This window comes from Macaca thibetana, chromosome 14 (assembly GCF_024542745.1).
Source record: "Macaca thibetana thibetana isolate TM-01 chromosome 14, ASM2454274v1, whole genome shotgun sequence".
Classification (NCBI taxonomy): Eukaryota; Metazoa; Chordata; class Mammalia; order Primates; family Cercopithecidae; genus Macaca; species Macaca thibetana.
In genome coordinates this window covers 40335541-40351233 of record NC_065591.1, presented here as the reverse complement: position 1 = coordinate 40351233, position 15693 = coordinate 40335541, and the positions used below count along the sequence as shown (strand labels likewise).

At 35.7% G+C, this 15693-nt stretch overlaps 1 protein-coding gene across 2 annotated transcripts in view; it reads left to right on the top strand.

Annotated features, from left to right (window-relative positions):
* The window catches only part of LUZP2 (leucine zipper protein 2), a 580450-nt gene that overhangs the window by 424525 nt on the left and 140232 nt on the right, over positions 1 to 15693 (top strand). For both annotated transcript variants that reach the window (XM_050755404.1, XM_050755405.1), the window contains exon 7: positions 4473 to 4535. In XM_050755404.1, the coding sequence (XP_050611361.1) occupies positions 4473 to 4535 (63 nt within the window). The remainder of the gene's footprint in view (positions 1 to 4472; positions 4536 to 15693) is intronic.

Below are 15693 nucleotides of genomic sequence, written 5' to 3'. Positions count from 1 at the left end.
CAGGAGATCCAATGGTTTTATAAGCATCTGGCATTTCCCCTGCTGGCACTCACTTTCTCTTCTGCTGCCCTGTGAAGAGGTGCCTTCCACCACGATTGTAAGTGTCCTGAGGCCTCCCCAGCCATGCAGAACTGAATCAATTAAGCTTCTTTCCTTTATAAATTACACAGTCTCAGCTATTTCTTTATAGCAGTGTGAGAACAGACTAATACAGAGAGTAAATTAACATAATAAGACATAGATGCTGTACTTGAAATATTGTCTTGAGTCACATGGGAAGCTGTGTGAGGACAGACAATGATGTAATAAATGTGATTCTGAAGTGGAAGAATAAAGTCAAGGTACTGAGGGCTCAATGTGAGTTTGCATTCATAAAAGCCATTAACAAGTAGATATACTAAATCATGTCTTTTTGTTGTTCTTATGCATCATGCATTTCACCTTCACTATCCATATAAAAAGAAAGGTGACTTTCTGTGGAAATGAAAAAAAATCAACTACCCTGTGAGAAACCATAAATTCTTGCTGCTGCTTTGTACAGAGTTAAGTGATACAGAATTATTAACATATCTCACTCTCACTCTTAACTTACCCTCCCTCCTTCCCTCCTTTCTTTCCTTCACTGCCCTTCCCTTCCCCTTCCTCTCTTCCTTCCTCTCTTTCCTCCCCTTTCCTTCTTTTCCTCTCTCCCACTTCCTCTTTACCTCCCCCTTTCCCTTTCCTTCTCTTCCTGTCTCCTTTTCTTTTCTAAGTTTTATTTCATTTTGTTTTTTTTGTTCTTTCTTATTAACTTCCTGATTCAATAGATCACTAAATGCAGCTGACTTATAATAGAAATATCTGTGAAAAACTGTGTTTCTGATATTAGAACCTTGTAGTAGTGTATCATTGACAACACATTCAAGTTTCCACTTAAATCAGTCGTACTTATAGCATTGAACAAAAATTGAAAAATTATTGTGCCATTATAACACAGCTACCACTTCACAAATCAAGTACATTGCATAATTAGAAATATTCTGGGCCTGGGTGTTGTGGCTCACCTCTGTAATCCAAGCACTTTGGGATGCCAAGGTGGACAGATTACCTGAGCTCAGGAGTTTGAGACAAGCCTGGACAACACAGTAAAACCGCGTCCTACGAAAATACAAAAAATTAGCCTGACATGGTGGTGTGCGCCTGTAGTCCCAGCTACTCAGGAGGCTGAGGCAGGAGAATTGATTGAACCCAGGAGGCGGAGTTTGCAGTGAGCTGAGAATGTGCCCCTGCGCCCCAGCCTAGGCAACAGAACAAGACTCCATCTCAAAAAAAAAAAAAAAAATTCTGAATATTTTAGAAAACCAAATCACAATAAACTTGCAGTTGGTTTAGTGGACAACTCATATTCATTGTAAGCTTGGAAAATTATATTTCTACAGTATAGGCAGATGTTCTTTATTAAAGAGGACTTTTATATCAACACAGTTTACTAGGATGTAATAGTGACATAAGGATCATGGGTTCATTACCTACCATAGCCAGCTTCTTTTAAAATTTAATTTTATTGAGATATAATTTACAGTACAATATAATTTATCTAGTTTAAGTGTACAGTTTGATGGATTTGACCAATGTATAGATTCAAAACATACAATTTTTTCATTACCCTCCAAAATGTCTTCTTGTTATATTACGCTGAATCTTTACCCCAACTCTTAGTCCATGTCAACTACTAAACTGATTTCTATCACTGTTTGTTTGCCTTCTGGAATGTTATCCAAATTGAATTATACAAAATATAGCTTCTAGTTACTGGATTCTTTCACATTGTATAATGCTTTTGAAATTTGTCTGTGTTGTTCCATGATTCAGTACTTCATTCCTTTTCAGTTGCTCAACAGTATTCTAGTACTCCATGTCATGGATATCCTACAATTTATCTCTTCATTGCTTATTAAACATATGTGCTCTTTCTAGCTTTTGGCTATTATGAATAAACATGGCTTAAGTATTTTTGTATGTTATAGTTCCTCTTGGGTAATTACCTAGGACATATTGCAGTGTAATGCAGTGTACATATGTTTAATTTTATCAGAAAATGCCACTTTCCCCAAGTGATGATACTAATTTATAATTCCACTCAAATACACTTTAATTATTAATTTTTCCTTCTCGTGATCATGCTAATTTATTTGTTTGTGTGTGTGTGTGTGTGTGTGTGTGTGTGTGTTATTGGTTATTGGTGGTGGTGGTTTTCTTTTTTTGTTTGTTTTTTGCCTGAGTAAAGAATCAGAACCTATAATTTTAGGTATAGAAATATAATAATCTGAAGTCCTTATATTATAATTTTAGTAATTGGGACTGTCCTGAAAAATTCAAAATACATGATCATCATTCAGTGACTTAAGGGAACATAATTAAATGTGGTAGTCAAAGCATACTACTGAGAAAGATTTTCTTTTTAAGTATTTTCCTATTTGCGATGGCCCTCTTAAAAAGTGTATTACTCTAAAGTGCAAACAACATTCAGCTCAGCATTAGTATTGTAGCAACTTTTCTTGCTTCCAGTCACATTTGCTTCTACTTTGGACATATATCAAATTCAAATTTACTCCCATTTAATTTAAAAAAAGTAATTGAAAATAAGTAGTAAAAAATGAGGCATACTTATGCACAGATGTAATTAGCATCTACAATTAGAGTGTTGGTCATGCCTGGGTGATAGAAATTCTGTGTGTTTAGTTGTGGATTGGGGGAAGAACAATACTCAACTTTCTTTAAATAACATATTTTAAACAAGCTCTGGTTTTTCTCTTTCTGCCTAGGATGTCTGGAGGTCTGACTCTCAAAGTTAAGGTTTAACTCACCAATAACCAATAACAACACACACACACACACACACACACACACACACACACACACACACACAAATAACATGATCACATGAAGGAAAAATTGATAATTAAAATGTATTTGAACAGAACAGAGCCCTAAGAAATAATACCACACATCTACAACCATCTGATCTTTGACAAACCTGACAAAAACAAGAAATGGGGAAAGGATTCCCTATTTAATAAATGGTGCTAGGAAAACTGGCTAGCCACATGTAGAAAGCTGAAACGGGATCTCTTCCTTACCCCTTATACGAAAATTAATTCAAGATGGATTAGAGACTTACATGTTAGACCTAAAACCATAAAAACTCTGGAAGAAAACCTAGGTAATACCATTCAGGACATAGGTATGGGCAAGGACTTAATGTCTAAAATACCAAAAGCAACAAAAGCCAAAACTGACGAATGGGATCTAATTAAACTAAAGAGCTTCTGCACAGCAAAATAAACTACCATCAGAGTGAACAGGCAACCTACAGAATGGGAGAAAATGTTTGCAATCTACTCATCTGACAAAGGGCTAATATCCAGAACCTACAAAGAACTCAAACAAATTTACAAGAAAAAACAACCCCACCAAAAAGTGGGTGAAGGATGAGGACAGACACTTCTCAAAAGAAGACATTTATGCAGCCAACAGACACATGAAAAAATGCTCATCATCACTGGCCATCAGAGAAATGCAAATCAAAACCACAATGAGATACCATCTCATACCAGTTAGAATGGTGATCATTAAAAAGTCAGGAAACAACAGATGCTGGAGAGGATGTGGAGAAATAGGAACACTTTTACACTGTTGGTGGGACTGTGAACTAGTTCAACCATTGTGGAAGACAGTGTGGCAATTCCTCAAGGATCTAGAACTAGAAATACCATTTGACCCAGCCATCCCATTACTGGATATATACCCAAAGGACTGTAAATCATTCTACTGTAAAGACACATGCACACGTATGTTTATTGTGGCACTATTCACAATAACAAAGACTTGGAACCAACCCAAATGTCCATCAATGATAGACTGGATTAAGAAAATGTGTCACATATACACCATGGAATACTATGCAGCCATCAAAAGCATGAGTTCATGTCCTTTGTAGGGACATGGATGCAGCTGGAAACCATCATTCTCAGCAAACTATCGCAAGAACAGAAAACCAGACACCACTTGTTCTCACTCATAGGTGGGAACTGAACAATGAGAACACTTGGACACAGGAAGGGGAACATCACACACAGGGGCCTGTCGTGGGGTCAGGGGAGGGGGGAGAGGGATAGCATTAGGAGATATACCTAATGTAAATGACGAGTCAATGAATGCAGCACACCAACATGGCACGTGTATACATATGTAACAAACCTGCACAATGTGCACATGTACCCTAGAACTTAAAGTATAATAAATTTTTTTAAAAAATGTATTTGAGTGGAATTTAACTCTAAGAGTTAAGGTTTTCTGTTTTACTTCAAAACTAGTTGGACTGTACTTTGCTTGGCTGCAAAATGTATTCCTGTGAAGTCTGAAAGTATTTTAATCTTCAAGTTTGAAAATACAAATGAGTTACACAACCTATCCATGTTTTTGTCTTACAGTCCAAAAAAATCCAAGCCCAGCTGAAGGAGCTTCGTTATGGGAAGAAGGATTTATTATTTAAGGTGAGAATCTTTTCTCTTTTCCCTGAAACTTTCTATCCCAATACCAAAAATCTCAAGAACATTATTTAGCTTAAATTTGATTTCTGGAATTTCTCATGAATTTGAGTTGCGTTTGACTGCTTTAGAAATACTTTTATTTTCTTGCCTACTTAGAGATAAGTGGAAATATTATTTCCTACATTCATTCTTAATCAAAAGCATGCCTCATTCCAGCAGGTTAGGAGTCTATAAAACAAATCCTGCTTCCCCAGAGTTCATGAGTTGCAGATATTAAGCTGAGAGACTTATGTGAAGTACATCATACAAGGACTTTTGAATCTTTTAAATTTATTTTTCAGATCAGAGTTTTAGAAATAAACGTTAGTGGAAGACAACAGACAGTTCAGCAATATTCAGTGTTTTACTTCTATGTAATATTCCAGTTGAATATAGATTAGTAAAACGTCAACTTTCAGATATTACCAAGATCAGGACTTGTTGAAAATTTTTATGACTTAAAATATGAGATATATTATATGTAAACCTTGTTATTTCATGTCATTTTACATTTTATGAAATCAGGAGACCTGAATACAAAGAGATTATGAAGTTGCATGAATTAGAATTCCTTTAGCATATACAATACCCCCAAAAACTGTTCCACCATAGGACTTTTATTAATTCAAATAACAAAAGGCCCAGAAGCATGACAATGTTATAGTTTATTTCATAGCTCAACAATGTCAACAAGACTCAGGTTTGTTTTGCATTGTCCTCCACATCACTCCATGTGACAACCCTCAACTTAAAGATTTATCCTAAGTCTTGGTTCCTCATAGAATCATGATGGTCACTAAAGATATATATATATCTGTGATAAGATATCACTATATATATATATATAGTGTCTTCATCCAACTATGTACACAGTCAAAGCAGAAAAAGGAGGCGTTTGTCCTCTAAAGTCATTATTTTTTCTGAAGGAGGAGAGTTTTTTGAGAAAGTTCTCCAAACTAGGTTATGCATCCAGGCAAAGGTAAAACCTTAGCATTTTTAGATTCTATTGTGAAAGACTGTTTCTTTTGCAGATAAGTAATAGAAAGGGAGTTGCTGTGGGAGGCAGCCAAGGTTTCTGCTGTAATGTATTCATGCACTCATCCTGATGGCAGCACACTTATCTGATTTACCTGCTAATATATCAGCAGTACACGGTTTAAGTCTTGAATAAACATATGTTGATGATTGATAAATAGATAGATAGATAGACAGACAGACAGATAGATAGATGTGTCAAGGAAGTAGACAGTAGAAACTCAACTATTAGGTTGGTGCAAGAGTAACTGAGGTTCTTGCCATTAAAAAAAAAAAAAAAGGCAAAAACCACCATTACTCTTGCACCAACCTGATAGCACTGAAGTACCTGTTACCACAGACATTCACCCATGCACCTTTGAAAAGGAGTCTACGAACTGGTGAGCCCTGAGATGAGTAGTAGATTCTATTTCAGGTACTTTCCTCTTAGGAAATGTTCAATTTTGAATAGATTTGATTTTTTTTTTTTTAAAGTAAATGTAGACTTTGAAGAAGTAATGCTTGCTGTCAAAGCATTTACATCTCATCCTAAAAATAATGACACATGCTGGCAATTGCAGAACATAATGATGAATTTGGTGCCCTTATTAATGCTTGAGAGCTGCTTTTAACTTGGGGGAGGCTGCTAGCTGAAGTAGAAATCCTCCACTAAAGATAGAAGTGAGGCCTAACTGACTGTTAGTTGCCCAGAGACTTGAGTTACTTTATATCCTCCTTGATTCCACTTGGAGCTGATATATTCTCTAGAATACCTAATCTCCATTTTAGTGCTCTTTTTAGATTTGACAAATGTACTTCTTTAAAAAAAAAAACCTAAGTATTACTTATTCATTGAAGAAAAATTTCAAAACAGTGTCAAAAAATATAAAGCCAAAGGAAAACTTAAAATCCCATCACTCAACAAATGCAAACAATATTTTGACATACTTCATATTTCTGTCTAAATCCCTTTGTATGAATTATATCTGCCTGGTGATTGATATATATGCACATATATCTCAGTTACAATACATCTCTCTCTCTCTCTATATATATATATATATATCCTTTATATATATTCATAATTTGTAATTTAAAAACACAAAGATAGCTTTTAATCTTTATTGTTTTATCTAAATTTAAATGAATAATCTATTATATAGATATGCCAAAGATTACTTAACTTTTCACTTATGTGCAGGTATGCATATACATACATATATATATAATGATTTAAATTTACATTATGATGAAAAATACTTTCTTATTTTTAACTTGAGTTAGTTTTTTTAAACATATCTATCAAGTAGTTCATGAAAATTGTTTTAAAATATTAATTATTGCTACCTAGTACAGATGATTTTCAAAAGAGATATAACAGTTTACTCTCCCATCAGTACAATAATAACAAGAAAAATGTTGAATTTAAGAATCATTTTGTACTGGATGATTTATTAAACAAACAAAAATAAATAAGTTGGTTAGCTAAGAAATTATGTGAATGAATAATGGCTACACAACAGTAACAAATTTTGTTGCTTTAAGAGATTATAAAGTAAAATGATTATTTTGATTATAATTTTTATTATTGGATGGTTTAAAGATTTAAGTCATTTAATTTTCTTTGCTTACTTTTATGGGGAGGTGGAGGTAAATTAAAAACAATGCTTACAATACTCCCAAATCACTAAAAATTCAATCTATCAATTTCTCTATTGAGATAGATAATGGCAGACATTTTGATAGTTTTGTGATTGTTTTTGTTGTTTATTGAATAAAAACAATTTTAAAATACTACATGTCATTCAATGTTTCAAATAAAATGGTGGCTTAGTTAAATTACTGCTTAAGGGAGTTGGTAGTCCAGTTATTAAAAATATACTATAGTGGTACATTTGGCCCTGTATATTGGTGGTTTCTGTATCCATACAACTGTGAATCAAAAATATTTGAAGAAAATTTCATTCAGCAATCTCACTATTGTGTCTCTACTCCCCCAAAAAGAAATAATTAAATGAAAAGTTATCTGCACTCATAGGTTTCACGGTACTATTCACAGTACGAAATACACAGAACCAATTGTAATATTCATCAACAGATAATTAGATAAAGAAAATGTGGCGTATGCACACATATGGAATGCTATTCAACTATAAAAAATAAAATCATGTCTTCTGCAGCAATATGGGTGGAGCTGGAGGCCATTATCTTAATTAAGTGAAACAACCCAGACACAGAAAAAAAAAAAAAACCCTGCATGTTCTCACTTACAAATGGAAGTTAAATAATGTGTACACATGGACATAGAGTATGGAATGATAGATAATGAATCATTATCTATTCCATAGAGTATGGAATGATAGATAATGAATACTCAGAAGGGTTGTGGGGAAGGAAGGGACTGGAAGATGAGAAAGTATTTAATATGCATCATGAACGTTATTTGACTGATGGATACACTGAAAGCCCAGACATCACCACAATGCAATATATTCATGTAACAAAATTGCACTTGCACCCCTTAAATGTATACAAATAAAAAAAGAAAATAGTTTTAAAAACCCATAAAAATGATATATCCATTGAAAATAATACAGTAAAAAGACAATAGTTACATAGCACTTACATTGTATTAGGTATTGATATGGCTTTGATGACTGGAGGAACACCAGGGTTCTTGGTCTCGCACTGATAGGATTAACGCCATGGACACAGGTGGAGTGGTTTTAGGAATGAAAAGTTTAATAGGCAAGAAAGAAGAAAGAAGAAAACAGTTCCCCCATACAGAGACAGAGGGAGGGGGGCTCAGAGCAAAGAGGAACCCCATGTGCGGCAGAAAAGTGGTTGCTTATATTGGGATGCTGGAGGAGGCGGTGTTTGGTTTGCACAGGGCCCAGGGGATTGGTTTGACCAGGTATGTCATTTACGTAGCTTCCAGAAACCTGACCCTCCCACCTTAGTCCTTTAATATGCAAATGAGGGCCGCTATGATGTTCCGAACACCTGGTGTTATCTGGAGGTAGCCATTACACTTGGCACAGGTGGTGACCAGGAGAAGATGGCGGGAATTGCCGTGTTGACCATGTTGAGTGGACCTAGTTTCTAATCGTCAGCATTTGCATATTAAAGCTTGCCAGCCTGGCTTTTAAAGCGGACTTTTTGTTAGAAAAGAAATGGTTTGGGAGTTGCCTTTTATTACAGGGAAATTTCCACTGAGAACCTTTACCCTTACTTTCTCCCTAAAACGTATTCCTTAATAAGTTCTATATTAGTAGTATATTCAATCTAGACATTAAAACATATACAGGAAGATGTGCATATATTAAATGCATATAATACATCATTTTAAATATGAGATTTGAATGTCTACAGATTCTGCTGTCCATGGAGTTCCTGGAATCAATTCCCTGTGGAACCAAAGGAGCACTGTATATATTTAGTGTTTTTACTTTATTCAGGTCTATAATGTGTCACTTCATTTGACCCTCACCACAACCCCTATGAGACAGGACAATTTGTGTGATCTCTTTCACAATGAAAGAATTGAAATCTAAAGAAATTTGATATTTGTGGCCACTAAAATGTTTACCTGTAAAGCATTTTTACTAGCAGAGTGAAGTTATCGCCATGGATATTAATTATATATATTTTTAAGTAGAGCTGACCCGTTGGGGCATCATGAATTAAGTACATTTGCAGGGTTTTATAGTTTTTCCTTTGATAACTATCCCTATAGCATATGTTTAGATCATTGGATCAAAATGCTGACTTAATTTCTGGAATGTGTGGTGATAGACTTGATGTACTCATTCCTGCTGAAATTCAGATACCACAGTGGCTTGTTATCGTTATTATTTTCTCTAAATCTAGATATATTTAACTTGGTACCTCTATTGTCATCTGCTCTTGAAGAGAGGGGCATTGCAACCTGAATTTCCATGTATGTATAACAGAGTGTCAGATTATTTCCTGATGATTCCAGGTATCTATAAGGGAATTTTGTAAATTTGTTTCTCCTTAATTTTTAAACTCTTAAGTAATTTAATTTTTGTGCATCTGTCTCATTAATTTAAAATTATGTCATCCACATGTTAAACTAATTTTTAATGAGCAAAATGCTTTTCAGTGCCATTTACTTGTATTTGGTGCCAAAATGTAGGCATCTTACAAAAGCGGTATGAGGGGTTAAAAATATTATTTTCTTGCATGGTTCCAGAAGCTGTAAGCTTGTCAAATCACATTCATTTGTGCCTCAAAATAATTATATGAGTCAGACAGGGAAGATAATATTGTTCTCTTATGAATTAGAAAACCAAGACCCAGAGAAGTTATAAGAGTTTTCTGAAATTACGGGACTAGTAAGTGGCACAGTTATATCTTAATAGAAGTATTTTAATTCCACGATATCACATTTTTCCCAGCTGTATTTCTACTTTGTATTTTGAGGTGATTTACAGATTATATCTTTTAGAAGTCATTTCTTCTAATGTACTCAAACATCTGTAAAAGAAAAATCAAAATCTTCGGTCCCCAAACTCAACTTGCCAAAGGAGAAAGTCAAACTTGAAAACTGAGTCACTCCAAACTGCCTCCCATTTTGTCTTGAAGCGATAGCTACAAAGACAGGAGATGGCTGGGTGCGGTGGCTCAGTGGCTCACGCCTGTAATCCTGGCACTTTGGGAGGTCGAGGCGCGGGGATGACCTGAGGTCAGGAGATTGAGACCATCCTGGTCAACATGGTGAAACCTCGTCTCTATTAAAAATACAAAAATTAGCTGGGCATGGTGGCTCACGCCTGTAGTCCCAACTACTTGGGAGGCTGAGGCAGGAGAATCACTTGAATCCGGGAGGTAGAGGTTGCAGTGAGCCGACTTCGTGCCACTGCACTCCAGCCTGGCACAGATAGAGACTCCGTCTCAAAAGAAAAAAAAAAAAAAAAAAAAAAAAGCTGCAAACTTCCTCAGGGGATTCCCTCACAATGTGCTGACAAGATAATTCCTTGTGGGCCCCAAGGTCTTTATCCTAAAATGGTTGAAATTCACTCTGACAATGTAAATGAATAGTTTATCTTCACAGGTAAGGGACAAAAATAAGACTGGGAGTCATCTCTCAGCTCACTTGAGATGAATTCATATTTTGCTGCTTCCTCCACTCTGTGTTTACTTTATCTTAAATAAAAATGCAGGTTCACTAAGGAAGTGAATACCTCATTAACTGTTATTCTACCCTCTCTGTCTTCGTATAAAATATGGATTCAATGAGGGCTGATCAAAGCCTCAAAACAATGCAACTGCTTGCCCCCACCCCACTCCGACTCCGCTGCCTTTTTTTTTTTTTTTTTTTTTGTCACCAGGCTGGAGTGCAGTGGTGAGATCTCGGCTCACTGCAACCTCCGCCTCCCGGGTTCAAGTGATTCTCCTGCCTCAGTCTCCCAAGTAGCTGGGACTACAGGCAGGTGCCACCACGGCCATCGAATTTTTGTATTTTTAGTAGAGATGGGGTTTCACCATTTTGGCAGGGATGGTCTTGATCTGCTGACCTCAGGTGAGCCACCCACCTCCGCCTCCCAAAGTGCTAGGATTACAGGCATGAATCAATGCACCCAGCCTGCTTGCCTCTTTTATTTACTCTCCCCTTTTTACTTTCTTCTTTATCTATTGCTTGTTCCTGCCCTTAGAATGCTGAAATCCCCCAAATGCTGTTTGGAAAAAGCACAGATCACAGACGTTCCTGTGATTTTATGATCCTTTTTCTTGGACCTGTACTCAACCTTGGCAAAATCCACCTGTACGTCAAAAAGTATATGAGACTGGTTTCAATTAATTTAGAAGTTAATTTTGCCAAGGTTAAGGACATACCTGTGACACAGCCTCAGAAAATCCTGAGAATGTATGCTCAAGGTGGTTGGGCTACAGCTTGGTTTTATACATTTTAAGGAGATATAATACACTGATGTAAGATGTTCATTGGTTCAGTTCAGAAAGGTGGAACAGGTTGAAGCTTAGGCTAGGGAGATGATAGGTGGATTTAAAGATTTTCTGATTGGCAGTTGGTTAAAAGAGTTTATCTAAAGACCTGGAATCAACAGAAGTCAGTGTCAAGGTTAAGATAAGGGGTTGTGGATACTAAATTTTTTAATATGCAGTTGAAGCCTCTATGTAGCAGGATTCAGAGAGAATAGATTGTAAAAGTCTATCAGACTTATGGTGCCAAACTCTTAGTTAATTCTCTCCTGGCTCAGAAAAAAAACCTGGAAAAGGAAAAGGATTCTTTACAGAATATAGATTTTTCCCACAATAGACAGCTTTGCATGGCCATTTCAAAATATTTCAAAGAAATACATTTTGTGGTAAAATATTTTAATTTATTTCAGGGCCACCTATTTATCATGTTGGTATCTTTTATTGCTACAAAAAGTCTGCTTTGCCAGTCTTAAGGCTTCTATTTTAGTGGTAAATGCTCGACAGCTGTGCCTGGATTTCAACAGGAAGAGAGGATAATGAGACATGTCTGACCCCCACCTTCTCATCTTGGTCTGAACTAGTTTTTCAGGTTCATTTAGGAATGCCCTTGGCCAAAAGGAAAAGTCCATTCAGTTGGTCAGGGGGCTTAGAGTTTTATTTTTGGCTCCTATGCTCTACCAGTTTAATAGAACCAACAGCTTAGAAGTAAATTCTGTGCATAAGAAACAAGAGAAAGTAAATGGCCTTGTCAAAATCGACCCGACTTTGTAACCTTATTCCTTGTATGCTTAAAGCACAAAATCCTACTATTCTTACTTATTTTTTTCATTATTTGCTAGCTAATGGAGAAGAGATGCAGGTTTTAAAAGATCACACATTTCTTATCAGAAAAAAATGACAAATTAAATTCTAATAAACATGAATTTTTTTTTTTTTTTTTTTTTTTTTTTTGAGATGGAGTCTCGCTCTGTCGCCCAGGCTGGAGTGCAGTGGCCGGATCTCAGCTCACTGCAAGCTCCGCCTCCTGGGTTCACGCCATTCTCCTGCCTCAGCCTCCCGAGTAGCTGGGACTACAGGCGCCCGCCACCCCCCCCGCCCGGCTAGTTTTTTGTATTTTTTTTAGTAGAGACGGGGTTTCACCGTGTTAGCCAGGATGGTCTCCATCTCCTGACCTCGTGATCCGCCCGTCTCGGCCTCCCAAAGTGCTGGGATTACAGGCTTGAGCCACCGCGCCCGGCGAGAATTTTTCAAACAGAATCACTGAAAGTATCAAAATTTATTTTTAAATTATTTTAATTATTATTATTATTATTATTTTCAATAGGATTTTGAGGATCAGATGGTGTTTGGTTATATGAACTAGTTTGTTAGTAGTGATTTCTGAGATTTTGGTGCACCCATCACACAAGCAGAGTACACTGTACCCAGTGTGTTGTCATTTATTCCTCACCTCCCTCCCACTTTTGAGTCCCCAAAGTCCATTGTATTATTCTTATGCATTTGCATCCTCCTAGCTTAGCTCCCACTTATGAGTGAGAATATATGATGTTTGGTTTCCATTCCTGAGTTACTTCACTTAGAATAATGATCTCCAAATCCATCCAGGTTGCTGCAAATGCCATTATTTTGTTCCTTTTTATGGCTGATGAGTATCCCATGGTGTGTGTATACACACATATGGAACCAGCCCAAAGGCCCATAAATCAATAAGTAGATAAAGAAAATGTGATATATATGTGTATATATATATGTGTGTGTATATATATATGCATTTGCATCGCATATGTGTGTGTATGTTGCTGCTGTAAACATATGTGTGCAAGTATCTTTTTTGCATAATGACTTCTTTTCCTGAGGTTAGATACCCAGGGGTGGGATTGCTGGATCAAATGGTAGATCTACATTTAGTTCCTTTAAGGAATCTCCACACTGTTTCTCATAGTGGTTGTAGTAGTTTACATTCCCACCAGCAGTGTAAAAAGTGTTCCCTTTTCACCACATTCACACCAACATCTATTATTATTTTTTTATTTTTTTGATTATGACCATTCTTGCAGGAATAAGGTAGTATCACAGTATCACGTTATGGTTTTAATTTATATTTATCTGGTTTTTAGAAATGTTGAGTATTTTCTTATATGTTTGTTGGCCATTTGTATATCTCCTTTTGAGAATTTTCTATTCATGTTCTTAGTCAAATTTTTATGGGATCTTTGTTTTTTCTTTTTTCTTGTTGATTTGCTTGAGTTCTTCATAGATTCTGCATATTAATCCTTTGTTAAAAATATAGATGGTGAAGATATTTTCTTACTCTGTGGGTTATCTGTTTGCTAATTATTTCTTTTGCTGTGCTGAAGCTTTTTATTTGAATTAAGTTCTATCTATTTATCTTTGTTTTTGTTGTATTTGCTTTTGGTTTCTGGGTCATGAAGTCTTTGCCTAAACCAGTGTCTAGAAGGGTTTGTCCAATGTTATCCTCTAGAATTTTTATGGCTTCAGGTCTTAGATTTAACTATTTGATCCATCTCAAGTTGATTCTTGTATAGAGTGAGAAGAGTATCTAGTTTCATTCTTCTGTGTGTGGCTTATTTGTTTATTAGGGTGTCCTTTACCCACTTTATGTTTTGTTTGTTTTGTCAAAGGTCAGTTGGCTGTAAGTATTTGGCTTTATTTCTTAGTTTTCTGTTCTGTTCCATTGGTCTACATGACTATTTTTATACCAGTACTATGTTGTTTTGGTGACTATGGCCTTAGAGTGTAGTTTGAAGTCAGGTAATGTGGTGCCTCCAGATTTGTTCTTTTTGCTTAGTCTTGCTTTGGGTATGTAGGCTTCTTTTGGTTCCATATAAATTCCAGAAATGTTTTGTCTACTTTTGTGAAGAATAATGGCAGTATTTTGATGAGAAATTACACTGAATTTGTAATTTGCTTTTGGCGGTATAGTCATTTTCACAATATTGATTCTACCCATTCATGAGCATGGGATGTGTTTTCATTTGTTTGTCTTGTCTATGATTTCTTTCAGCACTGCTTTGTAGTTTTCCTTGTAAAGACCTTTCACCTCCTTGGTTAGGTATATTCCTAAGTATTTCATTTTTCTCGCAGATATTGTAAAAGAAGTTGAGTTCTTGATTTGTTTATCAGTTTGATCACTGTTGATGTATGGCAGAGCTACTGATTTGTGTACATTAATTTTGTATCCTGAAACGTTGCTGAATTTAATTATCTATCTAACTTTTTGGAGGAGTCCTTAGGGTTTTTTATAAAATCATATCATCAGCAAACAGAAACAGTTTGACTTCCTCTTTACCAGTTTGGATGCCCTCTATTTCTTTCTCTTGTCTGATTGCACTAGCTAGAACTTCCAGTACTATGTTCAATAGAAATGGTGAAAGTGGACATCCTTGTTTTGTTCCAGTTCTCAGGGGGAATGCTTTCAACTTCTCCTTGTTCAGTATAATACTGATTGTGTGTTCGTTGTCATAGATGACTTTTATTACATTAAGGTATGTTCCTTCTATACTGATTTTGCTTAGGGTTATAATCATAAAGGGATACTGGATTTTGTCAAATGCTATTGTCTATTAAGATGATCATGTAATTTCAAAAAAAATTCTCCCTGTGTATTTTATCACATTTATTAACTTGCATGTGTTAAACCATCCCTGCATCCCTGGTATGAAACCCAGTTTGTCATGGTGAGTTATCTTTTTGATACGCTGTTGGATTTGGTTAGCTAGTATTTTGTTAAGGATTTTTGCATTTGTGTTCATCAAGGATTTTGGTCTGTAGCTTTTTAAATTTTATGTCCTTTGCTGGTTGTGGTAGTACTGTGATACTAGCTTCATAAAATGGTTTAGGGTAGATTTCTTCTTTCTTAATCTTTTGGAATAGTGCAAATAAGATTGGTACCAATTCTTTGAATGTCTAATAGAATTCAGCTGTGAATCTGTCTGGATTTTGTTGTGTTGTTTGCAATATTTTATTACAATTTCAGTTTCACTGCTTGTTATTGGTGTCTTCAGAGATTCTATTTTTTCCCGATTTAAACTCAGAAGGTTGTATATTTCCAGAAATTTAAGTATCTCCTGTAGGTTTTCTAGTTTATGCATGTCAAGGTGTTCATAGTAGCCTAGAATGAATG